This window comes from Lepisma saccharinum, chromosome 14, assembly GCF_977018435.1.
Source record: "Lepisma saccharinum chromosome 14, izLepSacc3.1, whole genome shotgun sequence".
NCBI classification, from domain to species: Eukaryota; Metazoa; Arthropoda; class Insecta; order Zygentoma; family Lepismatidae; genus Lepisma; species Lepisma saccharinum.
In genome coordinates this window covers 72,189,057-72,216,059 of record NC_139242.1, presented here as the reverse complement: position 1 = coordinate 72,216,059, position 27,003 = coordinate 72,189,057, and the positions used below count along the sequence as shown (strand labels likewise).

The window sequence follows — 27,003 nt, the reverse complement described above, 5'->3', positions numbered from 1 at the left end:
AGACGAACGAAAGACAGAAAAAAAAACAGACGAACGAAAGACAGAAAAAAAAACAGAAGAACGAAAGACAGAAAAAAAAACAGAAGAACGAAAGACAGAAAAAAAAACAGAAGAACGAAAGACAGAAAAAAAAACAGAAGAACGAAAGACAGAAAAAAAAACAGAAGAACGAAAGACAGAAAAAAAAACAGAAGAACGAAAGACAGAAAAAAAAACAGAAGAACGAAAGACAGAAAAAAAAACAGAAGAACGAAAGACAGAAAAAAAAACAGAAGAACGAAAGACAGAAAAAAAAACAGAAGAACGAAAGACAGAAAAAAAAACAGAAGAACGAAAGACAGAAAAAAAAACAAGAACGAAATTCAGAAAAACAGAAGAACGAAATTCAGAAAAACAGAAGAACGAAATTCAGAAAAACAGAAGAACGAAATCCAGAAAAAAAGGAATGAAATCCAGAAAAAAATAGAAAAATGAAATAAAATCAGAAGAAAAAGAAACAAATGCAAGACAGTCCCGATTAGCCTATCCGTTCATAAAATGGACTTAAACATTACACACAATTAGATAAATAGCGCAAGCACCGCATTTTATGATAAAAATATTTTGTCTATAAACACAAACTATATACTTGTAATATACTCCAAATATGTAACCACATGCATGAAAGTGATTTATATCTTGCAGAACATGGTAATTAGCTGGCATTTATCACTTTTTGTTTGGCTACATACAAAGGGGAAAATATGTATTACATAAAAAAATCAGATCACATGTCCATTCGGCTGGACTCGCACACAGTCGTTTTAACAAGGAAGGACCCCTGATTTATGCAATAATCGACTTCAGCCTTGGACACGCATCACGAACCATGAGGCACGCACACGTGCATCATGAAAACTTCTTCATTGTGCAATCAAATTTTTAAAATACTATTCCGAGTTGCACGTTGCTATTTATGATGCGATGTTTGTTACCAGCCAAGCGTTTAAAAAACCCTGTTCAAGAGTTACCCAATTATGCTAACCATTTAATACGGCTAATTGTTCTTTGACTGGGCGCTCGTTAGTGTTCATGTTTCTCGCTCAGCTTGCCAAAGAGGATTCTTTGCATTTTCAGACTAAGAGAAAGAAACAGAAACTGAGACAACAGAAAAAGCAGAAACGAAAGAGAAGGAAAATTATAGAAAACTAAACAAAAAAAAACTAGAAGCAAGAGTGATAGAAAAACAGGAGAAGAAATGAGGTAGGATAGAACAGGACAAGGAAGAAGAGTAGAAAAACAGGAGGAAGGGTAGAAAAATGAAGAAAAATTAAAACCGAAGTAAGAAAGAGAAACCGAAGTAAGCAAGAGAAACCGAAGTAAGCAAGAGAAACCGAAGTAAGCAAGAGAAACCGAAGTAAGCAAGAGAAACCGAAGTAAGAAAGAGAAACCGAAGGAAGAAAGAGAAACCGAAGGAAGAAAGAGAAACCGAAGGAAGAAAGAGAAACCGAAGGAAGAAAGAGAAACCGAGGGAAGAAAGAGAAACCGAAGGAAGAAAGAGAAACCGAAGGAAGAAAGAGAAACCGAAGCAAGCAAGAGAAACCGAAGCAAGCAAGAGAAACCGAAGCAAGCAAGAGAAACCGAAGCAAGCAAGAGAAACCGAAGCAAGCAAGAGAAACCGAAGCAAGAAAAAGAAACCAAAGCAAGAAAGAGATACCGAAGGAAGAAAGAGAAACCGAAGTAAGAAAGAGAAACCGAAGTAAGAAAGAGAAACCGAAGTAAGAAAGAGAAACCGAAGTAAGAAAGAGAAACCGAAGGAAGAAAGAGAAACCGAAGGAAGAAAGATAGAAAAGTAAACACAAGGGAGGAAAGGAAGAGAACAGATTATAGAAAAATAGAATAGTGCTGGAGCTCATTCATAAAGAGGGGCCTAAACCAATAAATCGTTCCTACAAAATTTGTTTGAAATTTATAAATTTAACAAACGGGATGTCACTACTCTTAGAAACAATCCCTGACGTTTTCATTCAATGGCTTTTGAACACTATATTGTCAGTTTCAACAATATCAGTCAGTTACAGAAAGGTTTCTGGATGTCTTGTCTGGCTTTGTTTCCGACACCCGTGGTCGCAGTGCAGTAAAACGCAGACTGTCATCGATGTAATATACTATCCGCCCTCTATGTAACCACGCTGGGTACTGACGGACTGCGGAAAGCGGGTCGGATTAGTCAAGACAACAGCTGCTTCGGGCGGGAGTGGCCGGGTATTTCATCCTATTACAGCAGGCATTTGCACTTTTGCACACCCCTAGCTTCTACATTGTACCATGGAGACTTGAAGAGCCCAAGTATGGAAAGGAAACTAGAATAAACAAAAATAATAACAACACCTCCCCCCAAAGGCACTTGCAGACAATATAAAAATCTGCGTTATCGTAATCGAATAATTAAATCAAGAAGACTTAGGTGGGCAGGCCATGTGGCACGAATGGGACAGGAAAGAGGAATTTACAGGATTCTTGTTGGGAAATCTGATGGTAAGAGACCTGTAGGAAGGCCAAGACGAAGATGGAGGGATAAGGTTGAGATAGACCTAAAGGAAATCGGTAGGGATGGAAAAGAGTATATAGATCTTGCTCAAGATAGGGACAGATGGAAAGCCTGTGTTGCTGCAGCCATGAACCTTCGGGTTTAAGAAGGCTAGAGAGTTAGTTACAGTTATCGTACTCGAAACATGAGAAAACAGCCTGTGTTTTACTACAGTAAACATCCACACCCTAGTGATTCGACCATGTAAGATTCATAGATACTGGCGTAAGCAGGGGGAGCAGATGGGGTTACAGCCCCTCCAGAAATTTGACAAAATCAAAATGTTCAAATCAAATCAGTAAAGAATTCCGGCGAAACCAAAGTGGTAAGTGCAACCCCTGTTTAAATAGCCTCGGCTGCCATATTTATCTTTGAAGAATTTCTAAAATGAAGGTTAGAAGTGGTGATTACGAAATATTTTACAGTGAACCCCCAAGAACACAGTTCTGTATTATTCACCTTTACCATTCAAGCCGCCCCGAAAAAATCCTACACACCGAATTCGATGTTTCTTTGCGATCTGGCCAAATACAGGGTGATTATAAAGTTTCTATCCGTTTCAGCAAAAACATAAAATTTTGGACCAAAACATTATTATATGAATGCTCATGAATTCTACACTCCAGTGTTTTAATATTCAACACAGCGTACTATTTGTTTCCAACTACTGCTGCCAATATTCCGTAATATCTGGACAAGCATTTTTCATTATATCTGCTATAAGATATTGTTGCTACTAATCCAGTTCCGTCTACATTTGGCAACATTAGAGCAGATGCGCTGCCAAATGTTTCACGAGCCGCTATAAACTTGATTTTCGCCTTAGCATATTTTTTTTTTTTTGGTAAGGTTGATGTGTTCCCCAAACATATAGAAATTCATATTATGAAGAAACTAAGTTAAGGCGCTTTTTCAGGGCATTTTGTATTTTGGCATATTTGGCCATTTTTGCGTGATATAGCATATTTTGATGGATTTTCGGTCATATTCAGCATATTTTTGAATTTTCAAGAAATATACAGTTATTTTCTAAGTGGATTCGTTCTTACTCCCATGTTTACTAGAGTTTTTTTGTGTTTTTTTTTACTAACAAAATCTTTCATTTTTATTTGAAAATTTATAGTATTCATTGTGGATTGCAACTCAGGGCCCATAAAGTTATCTAAAAATAGTTAGTTTGTGAAAATATTTCAGCATATGTTAGATATTGATGTTTGAAACAGTCCAGTTATAAGGGCATATTTTTCAAATAGTGCATATTTTGTACAATTTTAGGTCATAAGAGCATATTTCATTTTGCATATTTTGGTGATTTTTAGATCATAAAAAAAGTACATTTCATGACCATTCATCCAAAATTTAAGGTCTCTCCTTGACGATGAATCGAAGAAACTTTATCACTCTGCATTTTCACCATATTTACTTATTTTTAATATTTTCGCGAAATCAGCATTAATCAGTCCCCGTAATGAACCAGTAGCTAAAAATTATAGTGTATCAATTTTATCTCAAATACAACAAACACTTACTTCAACTGTAAAAACATTAACTTAAGACAAGTCTGCCTTGCGGAGACATGTCCGGTCTGCATATTTGGCCTTATTTATGTTTCTTTTATTAGTTCATCTACAGTCAGTTACTACGTAGTATATTGAATAAAATTATTACGGGATTTATTAACTTACGCTTTTTAAGATAACTTCAGTAGAGATTACTGGATCGGAATCTTAGATGTTAGATGATTATAAAAAAAATATCAATTTGAAGCAGGTGGTCAAAACAGCGAATCAGAAAACGAGCATGTTCTTGAAATCTGCAGCTTTGTTTGGTATGCTACACCTGGTATAGGTGTAGTATGTCTCCACATTGGAAGACGAAGAAAGACAATAAGTGTAGTATTTATCCACATCTAACCTAACCTAACCTGATGACAACGAAGAATCGTTAACGAATGAAATCAACTTCAAGAGTTATCAGCGTTTTCTTCTTTCCAAAGGCAATATTTCATTCGTTAACGATTCTTCGTTGTCATCAGGTTAGGTTAGGTTAGATGTGGAGACATACTACACTTATTGTCTTTCTTCCTCCGATGTGGAGACATACTACACCTATACCGCTACACCTATAGTGTCTTTGTTCGCCTGGGAGTACAGCGTTCAACAATGGTGAACGCTTCATCCATTGTCACCGCACATTTTTCCAATTCCGTGATGCAGGCTGGAAGATGGCGGGAATTTGCATAGAAGAAGGACAAATACACTGACACCCCTTGCTGCTGCATTTCTTCAAGGTCTCAAGCTTCAAGGTGTCAAGCATTTCTGATGGAAATTGAGGGCCATTCTAAGAAAAAAGTAATTTTTAAACTTACACGAAAGGTTTAAAAGGAGTTTTTCAGCTACAAACAGGGCTTTTAGGCATTTATAGGCTCATTTAGACGTTTTAGGTCAAATAGAACTTCAGTGGAGATGTACATGAAACGTAAAGATATCTAATAGCATATATCTAGGATGTAGTAAAAAAAAAAGAGAACTAAAATCCTTTCCCAAGTAATCAATCATCAATTTGATCAAAACAAGTATTTCAAATTTAATCAGTTTCACATTTTCAAAACATTCCTAAACATTTAGTCATTACTGTATAGATCGACCACAAGGAGAAAAACCTTGGACGAAAAGTCCCCGCGCAGGTTTCACTTCTTCCCTTCAGCTCTGGCCATAAGGAAGCATGTTCCACTCTCCCCCTCCCCTCCTCGCGGGAGTACGGTGCACGGGAGTCGCGGGTCATTTCCCAACTTTTTGTCTCTCGGCCTCCTTTGCTTGGCCAACAGCCGATCAGCGACTGAACAACAATTTCAGATTCAACTTCAGATCGCCAGTGTAGATTAGTTCCTGAGTACAGAATAGAAACTTAAAAAGGTGTCTAATCAAAAAGAATACTTGTAACCTTAGCCCAACTACTGAATGTTATTTCTTTTCTTTCCAAAAACAAAAGTTACATTAAAATAAGTTGCCTATGTAATCAAAATATCAGTTTTGTACCAATAGCTACCCACCACCAGTGAATACATAATCTATTTTTAAGCATTGTGCAAAATTTGCCGCAAAAAAGGTGGGTTGAAACCTTACATTGTGAATTGTACGGTTAAAAAAAATGATTACCTACTGCACTGCCATCTATATTCATTAATGTACACTTACAAAAAAAACACAGCGATGGAGGGGTTCTAAGATAATGCGTAGTTATTTGCATATTCATCCAATTGCATTTGAAGTTTACAGCGCCTCGGGCGAGCCGCGAAATGCGATGCATTTGCGAAATTCGCAAGGCATTCCTGCAATGTACACACGAGCGCCAATCCTCAGTGCCCAGACACACTGGAACCAAAACAAGCTGGCGCAAATATGCAAACACATGCAGCGTACAAGCGACCAAAACCCTGGCCTTCATTTGATTAAAAAACTGCAAGCAAACCGGTGTTTGTGTATCTCCTACACATGCTCCCTCTAGCAGACTGTTAAGATATGACGTAATCTGTTAGTAATCGAAAAACCGCTCACCAGAGTGCAGGCAGATGTAATCCTAGAGAGTGACGTTGAAATTCTTTGATCTGAAGGAAGTAAAGCGGAAATTGTGAAAGCTAATGGGAGAGAATTCACTGAAATGTGCTGATAAACTATCTTTAACATCGAAGACTCAGATAAAGCACTTTTCTTATGCCGATAGTTATATTGCTGTAGCATTGTAAAATAAACTGTATATGGATCTGTATCATGTCTTCCCTTGTGAATTACGTGCCATTTTGTTCATATTATGATTCAATGGTAACTTCTTCGACTGGTAAGAAAAGGATCCCGGATTCGATATCAGATCCCGAATACGTGTAGAGTCGAGGATTCACTTACACAAAGACAGAACAGACAAGCAGAAGGGGAGGGAGAGAAAAAGACAAGTATAGATAAAGAAAGTGGAAGAGGTAGGCAAAGAAAGTGGAAGAGGTAGGCAAAGAAAGTGGAAGAGGTAGGCAAAGAAAGTGGAAGAGGTAGGCAAAGAAAGTGGAAGAGGTAGGCAAAGAAAGTGGAAGAGGTAGGCAAAGAAAGTGGAAGAGGTAGGCAAAGAAAGTGGAAGAGGTAGGCAAAGAAAGTGGAAGAGGTAGGCAAAGAAAGTGGAAGAGGTAGGCAAAGAAAGTGGAAGAGGTAGGCAAAGAAAGTGGAAAAGGTAGGCAAAGAAAGTGGAAAAGGTAGGCAAAGAAAGTGGAAAAGGTTGGAAAAAGGGAAAAGGTGGGGAAACGAAGGAAGGTGGGGAAACGAAGGAAGGTGGGGAAACGAAGGAAGGTGGGGAAACGAAGGAAGGTGGGGAAACGAAGGAAGGTGGGGAAACGAAGGAAGGTGGGGAAACGATTGAAATAAGATTGAGAAACAAAGCTTGATAAAAAGGTAAGAAAGTGAGAAGAATAAGATGATACAGTAAGAGCAATAAGAAGGTGGAGAGAGTAAATGAGCGAAAGAACACGTGGGCCTTGACCACCGAATCAGAACAAAGTCTGAAAATTATTCGTCAACCAGTAGAGAATTTTCCGGCTAGGCCAAGAAACGAAAAGTTAGTGTCGAACAGAGAATAAAGCAGTCTTCTTCATATTGTTTTAAAGAAGTCTTACACATCGACGCATAAATCACGAGTGGCAAGACGTCTGGACATGTGAAGCACTTAAGGTACAACTTTCATGAACTTTTCCGACGGCCAGTTGCGCTCTTCCATCCGTAAACAATGACGTGCATAACTGCGGCCTTGACGATGTAAACACCGCCTAACATGAGAGGGAGCGGCGTACCAAAGCCTTGGACAGGAAGAAGTGCACGTGTGTTCCCCTCCCCCACACTTTTCCAATCAGCGTGTCTATGTGGCTATTGCAGTCCATCGGAGACAAAATTCTTGCATATTGCTCTTATATAATGTAAAGTTGTTACGGTTTTCTATATAAAAAAGCAAAGCTATTAGACATCACAGAAGATAGCATGGGTGACATCGAATGGGAGACAGGGTAACAAGTGACTCCCTCTCTATTTGTACTTTGGTTATTATTAGGACCGATTCTTATGCAATTACAAATTTATTCCTCTGCACACAGCCTACCAAAATAATATATGGACCAATTTCAATGTTAGGAACGAAATACATCAATTTGATGCTCTTTTTTTTTTTTTTTGCATATTTTGGGGTATATTACATACTTTTCGCTTAGCGACATTTTTTTTTTACAGAAAATGCATTGTTTGCGTCATTTCTCTAGTATTCTATGAGTAATGCAGGTTATATTTGTGGAACATATATTCAAAATATGATTTCTCCATATATTTTTTTAAAAATTGTGAGCCCCCGTCACCTTATCGTGTTTCAAGTTACCAAAATCGCACTGCAAAAAACAGGGCTCCCTGTACACTTTGTTCTTCCCTACTGCCATATTTCTGGACATAGTCAGTGGTTCAAGTAGCAACCCTGACGAAATTTCCGAAAAATCCACCCGCCTCTAAAGAGCAGCATAGGAATTAAGAAATCGACGAAAGACTGCAACATATTTGAATGATTTTTCTCCATGTTTATGTTTCATATTTTAATTACATAAAAATCCGTGCCTTAGTTATAACTTACATTACTTTCTGCCTAATTAAGTTAATTGTGGCCATGAGGATGAATAGTAACATTAAACAGGTAAAAGAAATTCAATGAATTGTACGTGACTTGCCCGGGATTAGAATCAGGACTTCTGTCTTAAAATCATAGAAGATGGAAAACTCTTCCACTAAGGATGACATATTTCCCTCCGAGTGCGTCACTGCCTGCTGTCTCCACAATTACCAAATTGGTTTTAAATCTAATATACAAACTTTTAAAATACCTCTACAATTGTGGTAGCCACTGTTGATTTCTTAAATCAAAAAAGTCTAAACACCACCCAAGTGTTTATTTCTCGTTTGATTTATGCTTACAGGCTGTCCAGAACAATTCAATTTACACGAGATTCGAACATCAACACGTTTTCTAAACTAATTTAAATATGCATAACTTTATAGTACAATTATCACAAAACACTACTGCATAAGCTCATACCTAACGCCCCTGAACAAGGATAAAAACTGTATTTTCACGGAGGCATGATTAAACTGAATATTTAATTACGTATGCACATTCTGCTGTGCTGGTTTTTTCTCGGAATAAAATTTCAGTGGAAGAAGATATTACGCAACGAGGGATATTAAAACATGTAATAAACATCAAGCTTTGTACACAGCATGTTGTTTTTAGTTTGCATTCACCAAAGAGCGTATATAAGCTCTTTGGCATTCACAGTATGAAAATCACAAAGGCGTTAAGAAATAGTGTGTTTGATGCACATCACGAGTATAATTTCTCGCATGGAAAATACCTTTTACATAAAAACAAGAAATACGGACAGAACCAAAAATGTGTGAATTGACACAAATGTGTTTACTTCAATAACACATGAAAGTGCATAAACTGTTAACGAAGCGTTTTTGATGCATCCAAATACATACGCAAATGCATAAAAGAGTACTTTTATCAGCTGGTGTTTCGTGTGATGAAGTAAAAATTCATCAATTGAGAAGATCGGAAAATAAAACAAAATTACACATTTACAAAAATTCAACGTTGATTTCAAATATTGTCCAATTCTGTGTGGTAAAACAGAAACCGAACCGTCGTCTGGCACTCAGACAGGAAAGCCACATAAAAGTGTAGCTGCCTCAGTACAAAAGGTGCAAGAAATATTGAATGCACTAAACGGATAGTGTACAATTTTTAACTTCTTAACGAGGCCTTATCCCAAATGTGCCATGAATTGAGGCATAAAGGCTTGTCTCAGCGAATAAGTGTTGCGACCTCAATATTTTTACGAAATATAGCTAAATTGTGACAGGCACCTCTCTACGAGCGCCACTGTCCTGTCATCAGCAAATTAGGACTCTCCTATACGAACGCCACCTTCCCATATTAAATATTCAGGATGCTCCTATACGACGGCCACTTTCTCAATATATTTTGGACGAATTTAGAACAGCGAATATTAATTATATTTCACTTAATTAACGCTACCGAAATTAAGAAAGATTATAATCTCAGAAGATTTCTAAAAATTAAAAGATAATTTTGGAGTATTACTTATATATGGAAAGCCAGAAGAGCTAATATCTAAATTATCGCCTTAGCAACGCTCGGACAGATGAATACTGCATAGCAACGCAGTCAACAAACTCCGGCTATAAAAGCGGCGAAGTTTCACAGGAACAACGAGACATGCTGGGTATTTACTCGTGTGCTCTCCACCCCAACTGTCCCGCCAACTGGGTATTTACTCGTTGGTTTAAGACATCGCTGTCGGAGGATCTTTACGGAAACTTGGAAGTAAGAGAGGTATTTACCTAAACCTAACCAGGACCTTTCTTTGGTCATCACCAGCGTCGTCAGCAGAGGAGTCTCCTCAACGCATGCGTCAATTGTGGGAAAACTGACAGCTTGCTCTGCGACGACATTCATGAGCATTTCTACATTCTAATTTCTTCATATAGGAGAAGTATTTATTTTAGACGAGAGCGTTCAACTACGCTTATATTATATTTCTTGGATCTGAAGTGACGCATGCGTCAATTGTGGGAAAATAATTATTACGTTCTTTCACTTCAGAATGTAGAAATGCAGCATGCACCGCATGCGTTCAGGAGACGCCTCTGGCTCGTCAGCAGTTACGGCGACCCAGGGAATTCACTCGGGTACCTAATTCTCACAGCTAACAAGACTTGATTTATTCACAGGAATCAGCAGCATCGATAAGTTAATCAAGCTATAAGTAAAGAAGTGCGTTCCTGGAATAGTGGTACAACGTGAGCTGGTAACGTCAAGAGACCAAATAAATCCCTAAGGCAGTGACTCAATACAAAATTCTTGTGAATAATAATCTGACAATTAAAAATAAATATGTTCGAGGAGAGAACAGATAGATTCCGACCTGTAACTTCTGGCAACGGACTAGGTGTTACCTTCTGCCTTAGAAAATGAGTCTGATAAAGAAAGGTAACTATACCTGTGATGTACAAAGGAGTCGAACTCGGGTACGTGACAATTGTATTTTGGTAACACAGCGATTTCCTGCACCACGTCGATGAGGATGAACAATGAAACAGATCAGGGAACAAACAACAACACACCACTGGATAACCAGCGCATTATGACAGCAGTATCATAAAATTGAGTACATCGACATCTTATTTCATAGTACCGGGTATCCGAGAAGTCTTTGTGTGAAAAGAAAAAATAACTGTATCCGCTATATGCAACACAGACATGAAAAAATGGCACCAAAATGTTCGGGAACTATTCAAGTTTTTTTTTTTTTTTTCAGGTTTCTGTAACGTTGCAGTAGTGTAGCAGTGCCAGTGTCCAGCAAACCGGAAATGTACACAAATCAGGAAAAACCTGAGTGTGTCCTGTGGTTTCACGAGAGCAGGTCACAAAAAACAGTGCAGAGACAGTTTCAAACATCGTACGGAAAGGTGCCGCCCGATGGTAGGAGCATTAAGTTGTGGTATGACAAATGCAAGACCACAGGATCTGTTGCTGACGTACCGAGCAGTCCCCATTTTAATGATTCTTTCATTGAAAGTTGGGGCCGCGGTCCACCCAACCCCTCTTATTGGCTTTGGAGTTTTGATTTCTGCACGGTTGCATGCCCTGATGTTTTAGATGCAAAACAAAAGTTACCCGAAGTAGATTGGTCAAATAGTCGAAGTGTTATAACATTTTTTGTCAAATAAGTGTACGAATTTCAAATTCGCGCCAAAGGCCTCGGCGAAACCGGGGTTACTTTCTGACGACCCCCTCGGCAGAGTAAAGGTTAAACAAACCTCAAGTTTTAAGATGAACGTCTTATTCTGTGAAACAAAGTACGGGTCACTACATTTCAATTTCATGCTTTATAGATTTTATTCTGTATCACACCAGAGTTGAAATTCACTAAAAACTTATATGAGGAGTAGGAATCACTGCTTATTGCATGCCATACAATAAACAAAAAAACGACTTCCAGCGACCTGATTTTTCATGGTTACCAAACATCCTGTGCACATGAAGCCCTTTCGTTCATGCAAGTAAATGTTCCACTCTGTGTTCGAATACAATCAGGACCGTAGCCAGGATTTTATTTCGGGAGGGGCTCATCCCTTATCAGCAGCCGCCATCCAAAGGTGGAAAAAGTTGGGGGTAGAAGTCCTTAAGATTAATTTCTCAGTATATTACACATTATAATAAACGAAGTATCATTCTGCTAAGGATAAAATTACAACTATACACTATTTAAATTAGATATTTGTAGGATTTCGGTGAGGCTTCAGCCCCCTCAGCCCTCCCCCTGGCTATGTGCCTGCATACAATTACGTAATAAGCTTCGAACAGATTTAAAAAATGACAGTAGTAGTGAAGTAAATTTTAGTGTAGCCTGCATTCCAAGCCCACCTACTTTTTTACAGACTTTTTGTACTTTCTGGAGCTTTGTTCAATATAAAATGACATCTTATGGTTAAACCATATCTATTTTAACGAATATGGCAAATTTGGAAAAATCTACAAACTCATTCTTCAGGGCTAAGGTGTTGTATCGTTTCTCGAAGTAAATCCACTCCGACTAACAGCGGTGAGATTTTGGAAACAGCCTTTGTCCTTTTTTTCCAGCTGTTTTTGAGCTTTCAAGGTCTGGAGCTATTTGTGGAAACAATACTTTCTGGAGATATATCTCTACATACTCTTTTTGCATCTTCTGGAGTCACCTCTATTTCTTTACAGACTTATTTGGTAATTGATTAGGGGCGTACAATTTTGGAAAGAAAGTCGAAAAAAATAAAATATAGGGGGGAAAAGTAAAGACATATTTAGAAAATTTTACTGAGAATTAAAGACATACGAAGCTTGGATATTCTATGACTAAGGGTTTCCATAAATGTGAGAACCAAGTCCCTCCTGCCAGTGTTGCTAGCGATACTAGGATTTCGCAGAGATGTTACATCACATTAGATAAACGTTTATTACCAGTGTTGCAAACTATGTTCGATTGACGTCTCAGCGTTCGCCGAAACGTTACGTCATATTAGATGTATATTTATTGCCTCATTATGACGTTCCCAATTCGTTTTAACCTTAAGACATGTATACAAAGTCTTGATGAACAACTAGTCATGACAGATCATAAAATCTCTCTAAATATACTGGAATATAGAGTGTTACGCGCAATCTTATAGTTTCCTTTTGCAGATCAACATCCCAGCAGACCGACAAAGGCGATGTCCAGAGCTGGCTTTAGGTGGGTGCAGGCCCTGAGTTATACAATATACACTATTAATATAATATACAGTAAAACCTCGATAATCCGGACTAATGGGGGGTAAGTTGACCGCTTTAACAAAAGTCCGGATTAAGTTAAATAACCTAAAAGAACAGTAGAAAGGGGCCTCCCCAATGGCGCAGTGGTAGCGTCGTCGCATTGTAATCAAGGGATCCCGGGTTCGATACCTCATGAAGGCACATAGTTGTTCGGATCCCACTTTAAACTGTAGGTCCAGTCCCGATTAGCCTTACTGTGCATAAAGTGGACAACACCAAATCAATCAATCAATCAAAACAGTAGAAAGTGCATTAAAACTCCGTTTATAGCAACAAAACACGTCTATTATGGTGTATTTAAAGGGCATAGGCCTAAATACACTATACAGTACAAAGTCTGCTGGAAACAGAATTTCATCAATGGCTGACTGCCTTTTCTTTGGGAAGTTCTCTTGATGACATTTAGCCACATTTAAAACCTGGCATTCTGCTTTTTTTTTGCCAAGCCAGGCTTATCGGGGTCCGGCTTAACGATATTTTACTGTATTACTATTAGTGTATAAATATTCCACTGTAATTATATACGTCAATTTATCAAGATTTTTGCTTTAAAATATTCAAGAATTACATCACAATATAAAATTACATGTCATCGCAACAATCAGTTTTTTTTCACAGAAAACTTGTGCGAAATGAAAAGAAACTTCGAAATTTTGCATAACTTTAAGGATAATTGGATTCCGCAAAAGTGTCTTGGGTCATTTTTGTGGAGCCCGTGAGAAACCAAAATGCCCGAAAAGTATCGGCCGGCATCCGGAAATAAATTTGAACCAATACTTGCAGATACCATACTCTTCTAATTTACTCAGTGGAGCAATTTTCCAGAGAGATACATAATACTTTTAAGAAAATTGTAGTTTTGTTAGTTGCTTACTTTACTGCTATTTCTAACTGTTCAAGTCACTGCATTTACTTGTGAATCTAATGCACTTCCTTTTAGTGTTGCGACATCATTATTTCTTTGGACAAAGGTTGGAGTGTGATAATAATGGTCTATGAAATCAAAATGTGCTAATATGTAAATGGTCTTATTAAACTATGTCAAACATTAATAAAATGTTCTCAAATTTGCGAACTCCAGTGCCGTACCCAAGAAGGGGTTGGTGGGGGTCATAACCCCCCCTCTACCTTGGCCAAGTGTTCCTAAAAAACACGCCAAATGTAGGAAAATATGGGAAAATGAGGGCAGACTTAAATTATACGTAACCCCTCAAATTTGAAAATACTGGGCACGCCACTGTCTTGGCTGCACACCAAGCTGAAACCTCACGGGTTGGCGATGAATAGGCTAGATAAAGAAGGTGATCACGATTGCAGTGAATATGGAAACAGGTCGTGGCTTAGGGGTTAACCTACTCAACACGTACGGATATGACGGGGAAACAATTGAAGTCTATCCTCAAAGCGCACACGCACCCTGGTGTATTCGCGGAAAACCATCAACACAGCGCGGCAAGAACCAGATTAAACAATTCGGCCCTGGCAAAATAAGCAAGACCACGAAGGCGCTTCCTTTGCACAGAGAATACACGGTCACGTGATTGTCTTTACGGTTTCCTGGAATCCTAAGCTCCAAGTGCAAGAGTGGTTGTCGTGTTTGTCTCGTCAATCACAAACTTTTCCCTCTTACATCCTTCCTAAGGCCCAGTTTAGATGGAAGCATAAGCTTTAGCATTTTTGCTAGCATGAATACTTCCAAAAAGCATTTTTACTGCAAACACGGACACATTCCCTGTTAACATTCCGGTTAGCATTTGGGATTGCGATGTAAAGCGTGCAGAGAACGTTAGATAATATATTCAGCACGAAAGGCATACGAGATGAGCCAGTGCCCGTTCATTACAATTGAAACAACTAATTTATTCTTCCATACGTGTAATGTATACACTATAAAGTATGTATGTATGCAGCACCATTGTTTTGTACCTAATACATTTTTAAATAAAACGTTATTCTTCTCGGTTGAATAGTTATCGGCTTTTAAAAATGTGAAGTGATACGTTGTTTAAATCTCACTCGACCGCCACTACATCTGCGCTCGTGACCTACAGATCGCTTCTGATTGGTTATGCTACGAAAACTGCTACGAAAATAGGACAGATCCTCTCCTTGAGAAATGCCATGAAATATGCCATGGCATCTGAAAAGCCATAAGATTTTCACCTTTCTAAGTTGTATATTCTGCATTAATTCACTTTCCCTGCTTGTAATACCAACTTCACTAACAAAAAAAATGTTTTAGTATATTCAAGATTCCGTCCTGTGCATAGATGAATCCTCATTCATTCATGTTCTGTAATCGTCGCGATTAATCTAAGTTTTAACCAGTTTTAAGAACTAGAAAAAAGCGTTAAATGTGGATATTCTTAAAACATCATGGACATTCAGAGACCTATAAAACATAATTTGTGGTACGGGCAAATTTATCTAATAGTGGATCGTCAGTGGCAGTGCTAATTAGTGGAAGACATTGAAAGGTGGTTCAAGAAAACCGATACCACATGTCACTTGTTGTGGATGCATGACGGGATTCAGAGGCTTGCTTTTCGATATGATGAGTCTGAGGCAATCCTTAACAGGGAATTTCTTTAAACTCTAAGTTAATTTCAAAATGAGACGATATTATTCGGAATTGTATTGAACTTGAACCTTAAAATGTAAATTATACTCACAATACGGTTCAAAAACAAATTAATCTGCGTAATGTCTACACTTATTCACAGCAAATTGAGCCAGGTAGTGGAAGAGGCGAAGTATTCGCATTGATGACAGATGAAGCAAAAGACGTTGTGAAGAAGGATCAGGTGTCAGTTGTCTGATATTTGTATCGCGGGGAGGTAAAAGAACTCTTTTTAGGATTTGCCGCTCTTCATTCATTAGGTCCTGGTTCGCTCTTTGATGTACGAAGATCAAATAACTTCTACAAATAACTAACCTTTTTCAGATGTTATTCCTCTGATATAATTGCCTTGAAAGGTGAAATGCAGATTTTGCCCAAAACTCTTAAGCGTTACGAAGATTGAACGAAAGTAGTCCACTCAATGGATTTTTCGATATCCTAGGAAAGTGTAAATTGGCATTTCACGAGGTTCACACTCTAGTTGTAACAATCCCAGTTTATAATGCAGCGTGTATTATATAAAAAAAAATTTAAAAACTTTGAAAACTATCCTGCTCGAAACAGATGCTGGATGCCAGTTGTCTCACTTGCCTGGCTTTGTTATTGAGAATGAGGAATGTCAAGTCTTGGACATATCGAAGGTGGTCAATGTTTTCTCCTGCAAGAGAATTGCACTTTATAAGCGACTTTCGTTGTTTTTAATACTTAAAGATATTTTCTTCCAACGTCATGTTTATTTTACAAGAAAATTAAACTCTTCGAAACAATTTATTTTTGTTATTTATATTATGTTATAACTTCAATATTTGTATCACTATTTTAGTCTCAAGAAAGACTATGAATTACGAAACTATATAAATGGGGAAACTATTTTATACCATTTTCTACCTGTCTCCCAACACTGAAATAGGCCACTAGAAAAACAACGAAACTTACGGCAGTTCACCCACGAATAAAAAAGAATTAATGCCTTTATTCAAATAAATCATATGGAGATTAACTCGTAATCAAGCATAAAAATTAGGCAGTAAACGTCTACTTTGCATAAAGGACAAACAAAACCCCATACATGAATTTTATACATATATATGTATATTTACATATGTAGGCTAAACACACACACATTATATATATATATATATATATATATATAATGTGCGAGTAAAAAATCGAGGGGGCCAAACGCCTGAAAAGACTATCTTATATATATACCGGGTGGTCCAAAAGTTCTGGAACGGTCACATTTCGTGCGAAATACACATCGAATCGGAAAACGAAAAAATACGTGTTTAATAAGTGAAAGAAAGCTATTCAATGATATCACACTCGAAGATATGGCGATTTAAAATAAAATAAAATTTTAAAAAAAGTGAAAATTTCATAAAACTTTAAAAAAATTCAAAGGGACGCTCTGCCCCTAATTTAGCTAGAGTGAAAGCTATTGCAGTTTTTTTTTGTTTTTTTTTTAATCTCCATATCTTTGTTCCTAATTGAGCTAGGAGGATGGTTGATAGCTTGTTGGACTCTGAATGAAGTCCTCTTTCCAATTCTACAATAGAAAATGGGGGTTTCCATTTAAAATTTCACAGTTGCCCTCCGGCCCACCCCCAGGGGGGCGGGGGTGGGGAATCAAGTGTGATATCATTGAATAGCTTTCTTTCACTTATTAAACACGTATTTTTTAGTTTTCCGATTCGATGTGTATTTCTCACGATATGTGATCGTTCCAGGACTTTTGGACCACCCGGTATATATATATAATATATAGTCTTTTCAGGCGTTTGGCCCCCTCGATATTTTCTCGCCCCCCAATCCCTGGCGCAGTCACTGCATTTTGATCATAGCATAAATGTTAAGGACAATTCTTTCGTCTAAAGAGGGTCCTAATTTCAAAATCGACAAGAAAATTCAGATTTCAACACGAATAGAATTACAAAATGTAATTTCATTCATGTCCCTTTCTCTTCCTTTATTTCATCCTCTGACTTATGTTTTCCTCTTCCTTCCTCTTACATACTTGTACTTGTATTTTTGTTATTTAACGGCTGTCACTTTTGCTAATCGCGACGATGAAGATTAAGGTCAATTAGATAAAACTGATGAAGGGACATTCACGAAGAATATCTGACCAGGTCGAGAAACGAATTCGGGAACTTAGGTGGAGAGATCTGAAGTCTGCCATTAACGCACTCAAGCATTGAGCAGGCCATTCTCTCGCATGCGTTCCCCTTCTTATCACCAATATGAAAAGAGGACTTCCTGAACATATTCCTTATGAACACTAACATTTTTTTATTTGTTGCATGATTCTTCGAACATAATATTTTAAGGAAACTACTGTGGACGCTCCCTGTATTTAATGCAGGGGGATAAAGATGGTTTGGCATACAAAGCGAGTCCTATCTTCGAGAACACAACGATTTAGCATAGGAAAAGTGCCTGTAGCAGTACAAAATGGGAATTTTGGTACGGCTTGAGAGTTTATAAGGACTGTAATTAGTCTAGCCAACCTTTCCCTCCCCTCATAAGCCCTTTGTAGATCTTATTCAACTGTGAAAATTACCAGGAATAACAATATATAACTGAAATTAATATTCAACACTACTTGCTTATTACAGTTTGGCAAAGACTTGGCTTTTCAAGGTTATCTATGCAATTTTAAAATAAATTTCCAGACCATTTTGTGGTGATTTAACATGACTTCACTGTTAAATTGCACAATTGCATTTGCTGTCCATGAGGATCCAGTATATCCAACTTTGTTCAAAAGAAATGAACAAAAATTAACCATAAAGCATTTTTACATAGATTATCTTTCATCAAGTAGCGGATTCAGGAAATATGTGGGATTCATTTTCATTATTAAAAAAAAACACCGCCACCGTGGCGGAGGTGCACATCGCGCTAGGACGTCAGGGGCCCCGGGTTCGAATCCCGGCCTGGACATGGATATTTGTGACTGTCCATTCATCATCTCCATCTTCGCAAATTAGCCAAACTTGGAACAAAAAGAGAATAAAATAAAGCAATCAATAATATGAATGTATTATTCAAAGAAACTAACTTTTTTCATGTTTTTCACTTTTTCAAATTTCCCTGACTTTTTCACTTACAGATTGATTTCCAGGTCAGTATGAACCCTGTTGATATAAACTATACATAGTTAACTTAGAGCAAAGAGAAATGTTCCAAAACTACAATTTGATTATTTTTTTTCAATTTCCTATTTCTTTCGCAGGCAAAACGATGGCTTTTTACATTCAAATTGTCTATTTCTCTAAATATACCAACATTAAAGTGTTCAATTATAAATAAGTTCTAAAAATATATAAATTCTATGACGTTCGAGAAAATACACACACTTTAGGTTGAGTGCATATACTGAAGACATCGGAATAATATTTTGCAATTACACATCCTCTGATTCCTATGTCTATGGTTAAATATTGTTAAAACTTAAAGCTACACGCTTTAATCCAATAAACAGTTTAAGTCACATAAATCGAAAACTTCCAAAAAATACATGTTTATTTGAAAAGTAGGTTTCTTGCAATGAGTTTAATTATAAAAATTCAGAAAGCCAAAAGTTGGGTACCACTCTAAGACAAATGAAAGTAATCGTAGGATTGCACGCTGCACCAATGAATGACTACGCCTTTGACATAAATACGCGTACTACTTTCGCATCTTGGAATTGGACATTTTGAATTAAACTTGTGATCTTGGGACTAAAAATAGTATAGAATATCCTGTAAAATTCAGTATAATCTAAATGTAATCGAATCATTATTTTGTTCTACATTCATCAAATTTTGTACTTATCAGATTTCGTCGGTAAATTTTTAAGGGGTGGTCAGGTTATGTCACATACATGTAATAGTGACGTTTCAGTTTCATGGTATTTTAATCAACAGACTTTAAAAAGTTGATGTACCTGAAGTGATGGTAAAATATTGCACTGACTACCCAAAAATGATTGATTGAGTTGGGTTTAAGTCCACTTTATGCATATTAAGGCTAATTGGGACTGGACGTACAGTTTAAAGTGTGATCCGAACCACTATGTGCCTCCACCGGGTATCGTAGCCGGGACCCTTTGATTACAAGGCGACGACGCTACCACTGCGCCATCTGGAAGTCCAACTAACCAAAAAGAATCATACGGTTTCTGAATTGTAACAAAATCTCAATGGATACAACCACGAAGTGTCCATGACACTACCGACATGTTGAACCTCGCCAAATCTAATCTCACCTTGCAACTCTGGAGGTGGGAGGAAATATTTTGTTATAACTCTTTGGCATTCCTAAACCGGAAGGGTCTTTCCACAAGCCGCTTACCAGGTTTCCCAAAACCTATTCTGCAAACTTTTCCATTCTATAAGCGTGCCAAAGGGTCTTCCCACCAAAGTCTTCATGGTTTATTTATTCTAACAATATCAGGGGATGAAGTTATAGATTATGCAAATCAGTAAATAAAATTTTGCACATATATGTTGATTCATCTTTTTATGTACGAATTTTCAAAAACACTTGTTAGGGAAGTTAACATTTATTAAGTTCGGAAATATATGGAAAAAAATAATTTGTTGTAAAATTTCGTTAGGCACCCAGTTCCTCTAGTCTGGGGGAGGAGATTTACAGCATATGTCACATATTTTATGTTAAAATTATATCTGATTGAGCCTACAGTTTAAAGTTGGATATCTGAGCCATTATGCAATGTGCTCCCACCGGGGATCGAACCCGGGAAGCCCTTGATTACAAGGCAACATCGTTATTCTTATCAGGCCCCTAGCCAGGAATTCTTTGTGGGGAGGGGGGAGAAGTCAATCCTAGTGGGGGCAAATTTTTAATATATTGTGTATCATTGGCAGATATAGCAGGGTACACAGAGGCACTTCCCTCCCCTAAAGGGATAAGTAACATAAGAGGGATGATATCTTGAAACTACATCGAACAAAAAAAAAAAAAAAAAAAACTTCCAGCAACATCCAATAGCAATATTTCGATAATGACTTTCCAGGTTGCCAAAGAATATAAAGTTTAATATCTACTGGATATTTACAGGTCGATAATGTTAATAGACTATTAATATGTACCAACAGCTTTGGGCCTCTGCAGAACTGATTAAGGGAGCCCTTTATAAATCATGCTTCATAATGATTCCCTCTAGTTTCCTGTATGCAAGATTTTTACGCACAAATGAATCGAACGAGAATCCAACAACACCATTGTATTGTGTTATTCAAGAAAAATTGAATTAATTAAATAATAATGGTTACATATTATCTATACTTGATGAATTGTGTAAAATACATTTTTTTGTACTTGCTAAAACATTAAAACATGGGTCCCTTAGTCCACCACGGACTATTTCCTTCAAAGGGGAGACTCTTGCACCATTACAGACAATGTTTGCCTTCTGGTTACGTTAACCATTTTGCAAAATATTGTGTGAATTTTATTATATTATAGTTGAAATACATGTTTTGACACCTGACAAAACAAATAGGAATCACTTGATTGATCAATGACTTCTTGGATTACAGTGTCGTCATTAATATTTCATATCAAGTTTCATAGAATGAAATAGTTTTAATAGGGCGCAAATAATTTTACGGGTCGCCATGGCATTCTTTTCAACATTTTTCTTTCATCTAGATCGTTTGGCTCCCAGGGCCGACTCCCGCCGCCCCATAGCTTTCGCTCTGAACTTTAACTATAAGAATAGCAGGCATTGCGAGCGAAGCGATCAAGAAAATTTTACGAAATGTATTTTTATTTGTATAAAATTTGAAATCTAGGGGGAGGCAATTGTCCCCTCTGTGCCCCTTGCCGTCTGGAATAAAAATGCAAGGAACACGTAAAAACTAATTCCATCATGAGTATCCAATTGTCCTGTTATTCTTAGATTCTCCTAGTCTTGTTCTTTTTACTTCAATCTTTGCTTCGCCTAGAATGGACTTCCGTCCAAGGTCGGGGGGGGGGGGCAATGGCCCCTGCCCCCCTGTGGTTTCGGCACCGTTTATGAGTGTGTCATCATCAATTTCACGTCATCACTCATTGTTGCGATTAGCTAGAAGTGGCAGAAAGCAATGCTAAGTAACAAAAATCAAATATCCACTCCCTCTCTCTACCACCTGAATCACTATTACCAAAAGGTAGACTTGGGAAACAAAAATTTAAGCAGTTCCAAGTTCATAGCAACACATCCAAGAAAAACATCCGAACACATTAGGCATTCTAATACAAGACTACTCAAAATGTCACAACTGTTCTAGATACTGAAAATTGCGAAATCATTTCCCGAAGTCTGAATCTGAAAGGGATTTTTCCCCCAATCCTGATAAGACAATACAGAATCCCATACACCCTAATAAATCACAAAATCAATAAGTGTCTTTGTTAGGTTGCTAGAGTAATACATGATATAATTGTAAAGATTAGTGAGAATTCCAGGTAGGAATGTGTTCTGTATTTTTCACAGGGGGCAGTTGCCCCTCCTGCCCCCCTCTAGCTACGGGCCTGATTCTTATTTAAGAGCTTGTTCAATTTGGCAGCATTTAATACCAATGTCAGAAATCGGAAATATTAGGTTCAATTATACAGGTGAAGGGCCTAAGCAAGATTTAAAAGCGACTAATACAACAGGACCTATATAAAGGCTAATCGGTAGAATGAATATGACAGTTGCTTGATCAACGACCACGAAAACCAATTACAACCGCCCAATCAATAACCGGCTCTCTCTGATCATGAACTCTAATGATAAAACCTACATTTCATGTGTGAAGTGTTAACTGAAAAAAGTACTCCCGTGAAGTCTGTATTTACATTGCTGCCAGTTAAATGAATTAGCCGTGCAATAACTCAAACCGCAGATGTCACTTCCATAAGTACACATCAACAGGTCGATCCTGACGCCTGAACGAATCCCCTGTTTAATTTTCTTCCGGAAATCCGGTCGTAAATCGAAAATGGTTAGGTTTGCTCCCGTTTAAAAATGGGTGTTCCTTCGGCAATCATTCTGTAAGCCTAATTAACTTACAGTGAACATTGTGTTGTGAACAGAACGAACTGGAATTAAATCATACCCAGGCGGAAACGCCCGCAGATAGGATGCCAAAGCACTGGGGCTGAGATTTTCAAGGCCACTTCTGATTATTCACATCAGCTGTTCAATTGTCATGCAGTGACAAGCGAACAAAATAAGCCTTGTCTCTCGACAACTGCACGAAACAAACAAGGCGAGGGTTACATGACAGTCTTCAAACATTCATGAGAATTCGCTGCTATTTTGGGGGTCAACTTGGCACGGTGCTTGCCAAATGAACTTCTCACGCTAGGCACGCTGCTGGGGAATTTACGTGAACGGAGTCAAAAATTGTTTCGTTCTGTGTTTATTTATAAATCGCACTGAACACCCGAGTTCCAGATTTGTGTACTCTGCGAGCAAGCCGCTGTTCAATGCCCTTGTACTGTTCGCAGCTTGGTGTGATTCAATCTACACACACAAACACACAGCTTCCGCTATTTGGGTGAACTGAATATTCTGCCTGTTTGATGTAATGAAAGCCGAAACCACACCAAAACACTGAAGAGCCTGCTGATCAGGTCGTTTGGTGTGTAGAATTATACAAAAAAAAAAAAAGGAAAATTAAAAGTATAAGTCAATCAAACCCAGTGTAAAACGTTGAAATGTTTGTGTTGACCTTTCTATTTAAATTTTGAAAATCCGATTGTGTATATATATATAATGCTATATCTTTACCCATTTAAATGTAAACACATTCTCATCTTGAGTTAACGTAGATGTGACATAAGCCAATAAAAGTCAGATTTTCTGTGCCCCTTTATACACAAACAATCGTCCATTTCGTTCCACATTATTTCCACTTGATATCTTTGTTCAGGTTATTATTGCGCGGTCAAACTGAGTCAAATACATTTGTATTTTTATCGAAGTAAACTTAACAGCAGTAAAAATTTCCTGCACACTTGTTTTAAGAGAGCATGGGAATCGAAATATGTATTTTTCTGCACCGAAAGCGACAAAACCGTTTGCAAGTTCTTTTTAACGACTTTAGCGTAATGCATGGAAATGTCAAGTTACAAAACATTGTGTCCAAGTAATCTTTTTTTATGCACAAATGCAAGAGGCGAAATTGACTTGGGGAGGAAAAAGCGCTTACATAATCTTTTAACGGGACACATGATCGTGCAGCTCGTATGGTTAACACACGTCAAAAACCACACTGGAACACACATGACATTTCTAACGAAAACAAACACAGGCCTCTTCCACAGGAGGAAAAAATGGCTTAGAGGCGCATTAGGAAAAAATGCAGAAACCGGTTCTGGCACGGAAGGTCAAAATGAGACCAAACCCAATGACGGAAAATAAAGCCAAAAAATACCTGAACCTGCCCGAGGGCTATTGAAGCCCTAGTTTGCACCACCTACATCTAACGTAGCTGCATAGTACTCACCATATGAAGTCCTTGCAGTGGCTGCAGAATGTTGGCTGCTTAAAGAATCTCGGCATGAACTTGTGGTCCTTCACAACGTACACATTCTTCTTCTTGAGTGCTCCTTTCCTACCTCGTTGCTTCAAACCGAACATAGTATTCATGTCCCCCGTGCCGGGGGCATTATCGTCATTTCTATCGTCGTCCGCCATAGCTCCGATATCGCCCGTTGACAGCCTGCGAATGAAGTAGGCTGGGCAGCCGATGCACTGTCGGCAAGCCCAATTAGTCAAACCAGCAACCAAACCTATTCCTCTTGGTAACTAATTCTGCCATTTCTCTCTTCAGGTATCTTTCTCACATTATTATATATGCACGCTACAACTTCTACACAAATCGAATCACTTCTAGAGAGAAAATAGCAGAAAGATCTTCGAAATAACTCTGATTTGATTTCACTTCGCGTAGTCATCGACCATTTCGGTAACGAGCGAACTGGAATCAGTGTACACTGCTTCCATCTATCGACGCGAGTCTCAAACTCTTGCAACACCTGGGAACCAACAACCATCCAAGATTGTTCCTGCACAGGTGAGGTGCGCTATCTACGTTTACCTTGACAGGTCCTGCGGATTCCTGTCAGGTTTTATTTATTACTTTTTTGTTCAACGTCACACGCGTCTCCATTGAAAGTGATAAAATTGATAGCGAACATAAATGAATAACAGAGAATACAAGTCCTGATTTGACGGTAGCGTATCAATTTTTGCGCTGGAAAAATAAAGAAATAAACGTGGTGGATTCAATGCAGGATGTCATGAGCGGGAGAAGGAACTTCTTTCTATGGTGCTATATTTGCAGTGACGACGCTAAGATGGGACCAGGGGGCTGCCTCCCTAGTTTCAGAAAGAAAATAATTTTACTGTCATAACTATCTCGGAATTTTTTCCCCAGTTGAACTACCAAATTATATAATCACGTTTCTTCAAATGAAAAAGTTTTAATGGAGATTCATTTCCTTAGTTTTTTTTGTAGTAAGGTATTTTTATATGTAAAATCTATCGATTTGTTGCTTAAGTCGATACTTGCATTATAACTTAATTTTGGTCATAACTTAGTTCACGATCTGGTGTTGTTTGGTATAAAATAAATGTGACAACCGATTAGCATATTCAGTTTGTCTTAGTTATTGCAAGCTTACATACATATCAGTGAACAGTGGCGTAACTAATGCGGGTTGATGGGGCCCATAATGTCACTATGCCTATTCCTAAGAAAAACATATAATGGTGGAAAAGATGACAAAGTGTAGGACTCGTCACAAGAAAAACATAACCGCCCATTACGATCATGTACAGTGGGATCCATGAGTATTACCATGTAAATTGTCCATGACTGTTTTCAATATTTTTCTCTTATATCCTATGTGTTTTTAAGCGATGGATTTTTATGTATGTTGGTGCAGAAGTTGTCAACAGATTATTTTGAGTTTTCTTTTAATTCTTGAAGCTCTTATTGGGTCAAATAAAGTGCACGAACATGATGAAGGACAATTTGAACGGTAATACTCATGGATCCCACTGTATCGCCTATCTTGCTAATGGGATTTTCGGCGGGTCCTGAACTATTCTAGATATGCCCCTGTTTTGTACGCATCAATACAGTTTGTTAAACGGAATGTGTTTTTGATTCCCTAACTGAACTGTCGTCAAGGCTTTTTATTAGTGTTGGGGGATAAATCATCTCGCGATATTGAGATATCGTCCAAGCGATATCAACTAGACGATAGATATATCGTCACGATATTTTGGCGATATATATCGTGTCGGCGATTTTTCGTCACGATATTTGGCGATATCTATCATAGAAACGATATATCTCGATATCAAATTTCCGATATCATCCATCCCTACTTTTTATCCCTAATCAGAGGATGTGCGCACGCCTGTGGTGGTCGACCCCAATGGAAATTGGGATGCAAGGCATCCAAAAATCAACCTCACTTCCACGTAGAACAAACCGATAACTGCTTCTTGCAGGCCAACGAGGCTCTGGCGCCTGAATCCACGTCCAGGATAATTCTCTGTGTTTGTCTTTGTGTACTGAGCGCCTCTTCACAGCCTCAGCTTTTAATAGAGAAGAAGGTCTAAATATGGGCGAAGGTTTAAATATGGGTTTTGGAGTTATCAGCGATACCGGGTGCTGCAGCCTGGCGGAGGCTATGGGAACTGGTTATCTGTCAAGGACAAACGTTGCGGCGCCAATTCGCAAGAGAAAGTGGTGGTTAGTTTCGGCCTTGGACGCTGTTATAGAATTGCGACATCCGAAAACTTTTTGCATGTATGTTTTAACTCAACGTTTTATGAATTCTCATCTGCTTTGTATAAGTTATGATATTAGCGGTACATAAAACAAATTATAAATGCCATGATTTGTTTGTTAAATATGAACCACAGAAAGCGAGAATAAATTGAAGAAGAAAAATAGCGTGATGGTCTAAATATGGGCTATGACATGAGGTCTAATGTTGAGATCACATTTTCAACAAATATTTCGGTGTTTTTCTCAATTTCGATTTTCCCATTCCGCTTGATTTTCAAAGCAACAGATTATTCATAAATGTGAATTTTATAATGTTTTAGCGATAAATAACTGTTTTTTAAAATTTTAATTGCTTTTTGTGATATTGTCACTAGCAGCCCATATTTAGACCACAATTTTGAAATACATCATTTTACCATTTTTTGGAAATTACTTTTTATAAAAAGAAATGGAGACCTTCTATTACTTTAACATGCTATTACATTTAAGCATATACGATTTCATAGATATGCATTTTATAGGCAGGTGCTCGATATATTAATTTTTTCCCTCCGAAAATGACAACATAAAAAGGGGGG

General features: G+C 37.8%; 1 protein-coding gene across 5 annotated transcripts in view; it reads right to left on the bottom strand.

The window, feature by feature from the left end:
* Pkc53E (Protein C kinase 53E) overlaps positions 1-24,342 on the bottom strand; it is a 524,230-nt gene extending 499,888 nt beyond the window's left edge. For all 5 annotated transcript variants that reach the window (XM_083135905.1, XM_083135906.1, XM_083135901.1 and 2 more), the window contains exon 1: positions 24,125-24,342. In XM_083135905.1, the coding sequence (XP_082992031.1) occupies positions 24,125-24,315 (191 nt within the window). In that variant the 5' untranslated portion in view covers positions 24,316-24,342. The remainder of the gene's footprint in view (positions 1-24,124) is intronic.
* Positions 24,343-27,003: the final 2,661 nt, after the last annotated feature.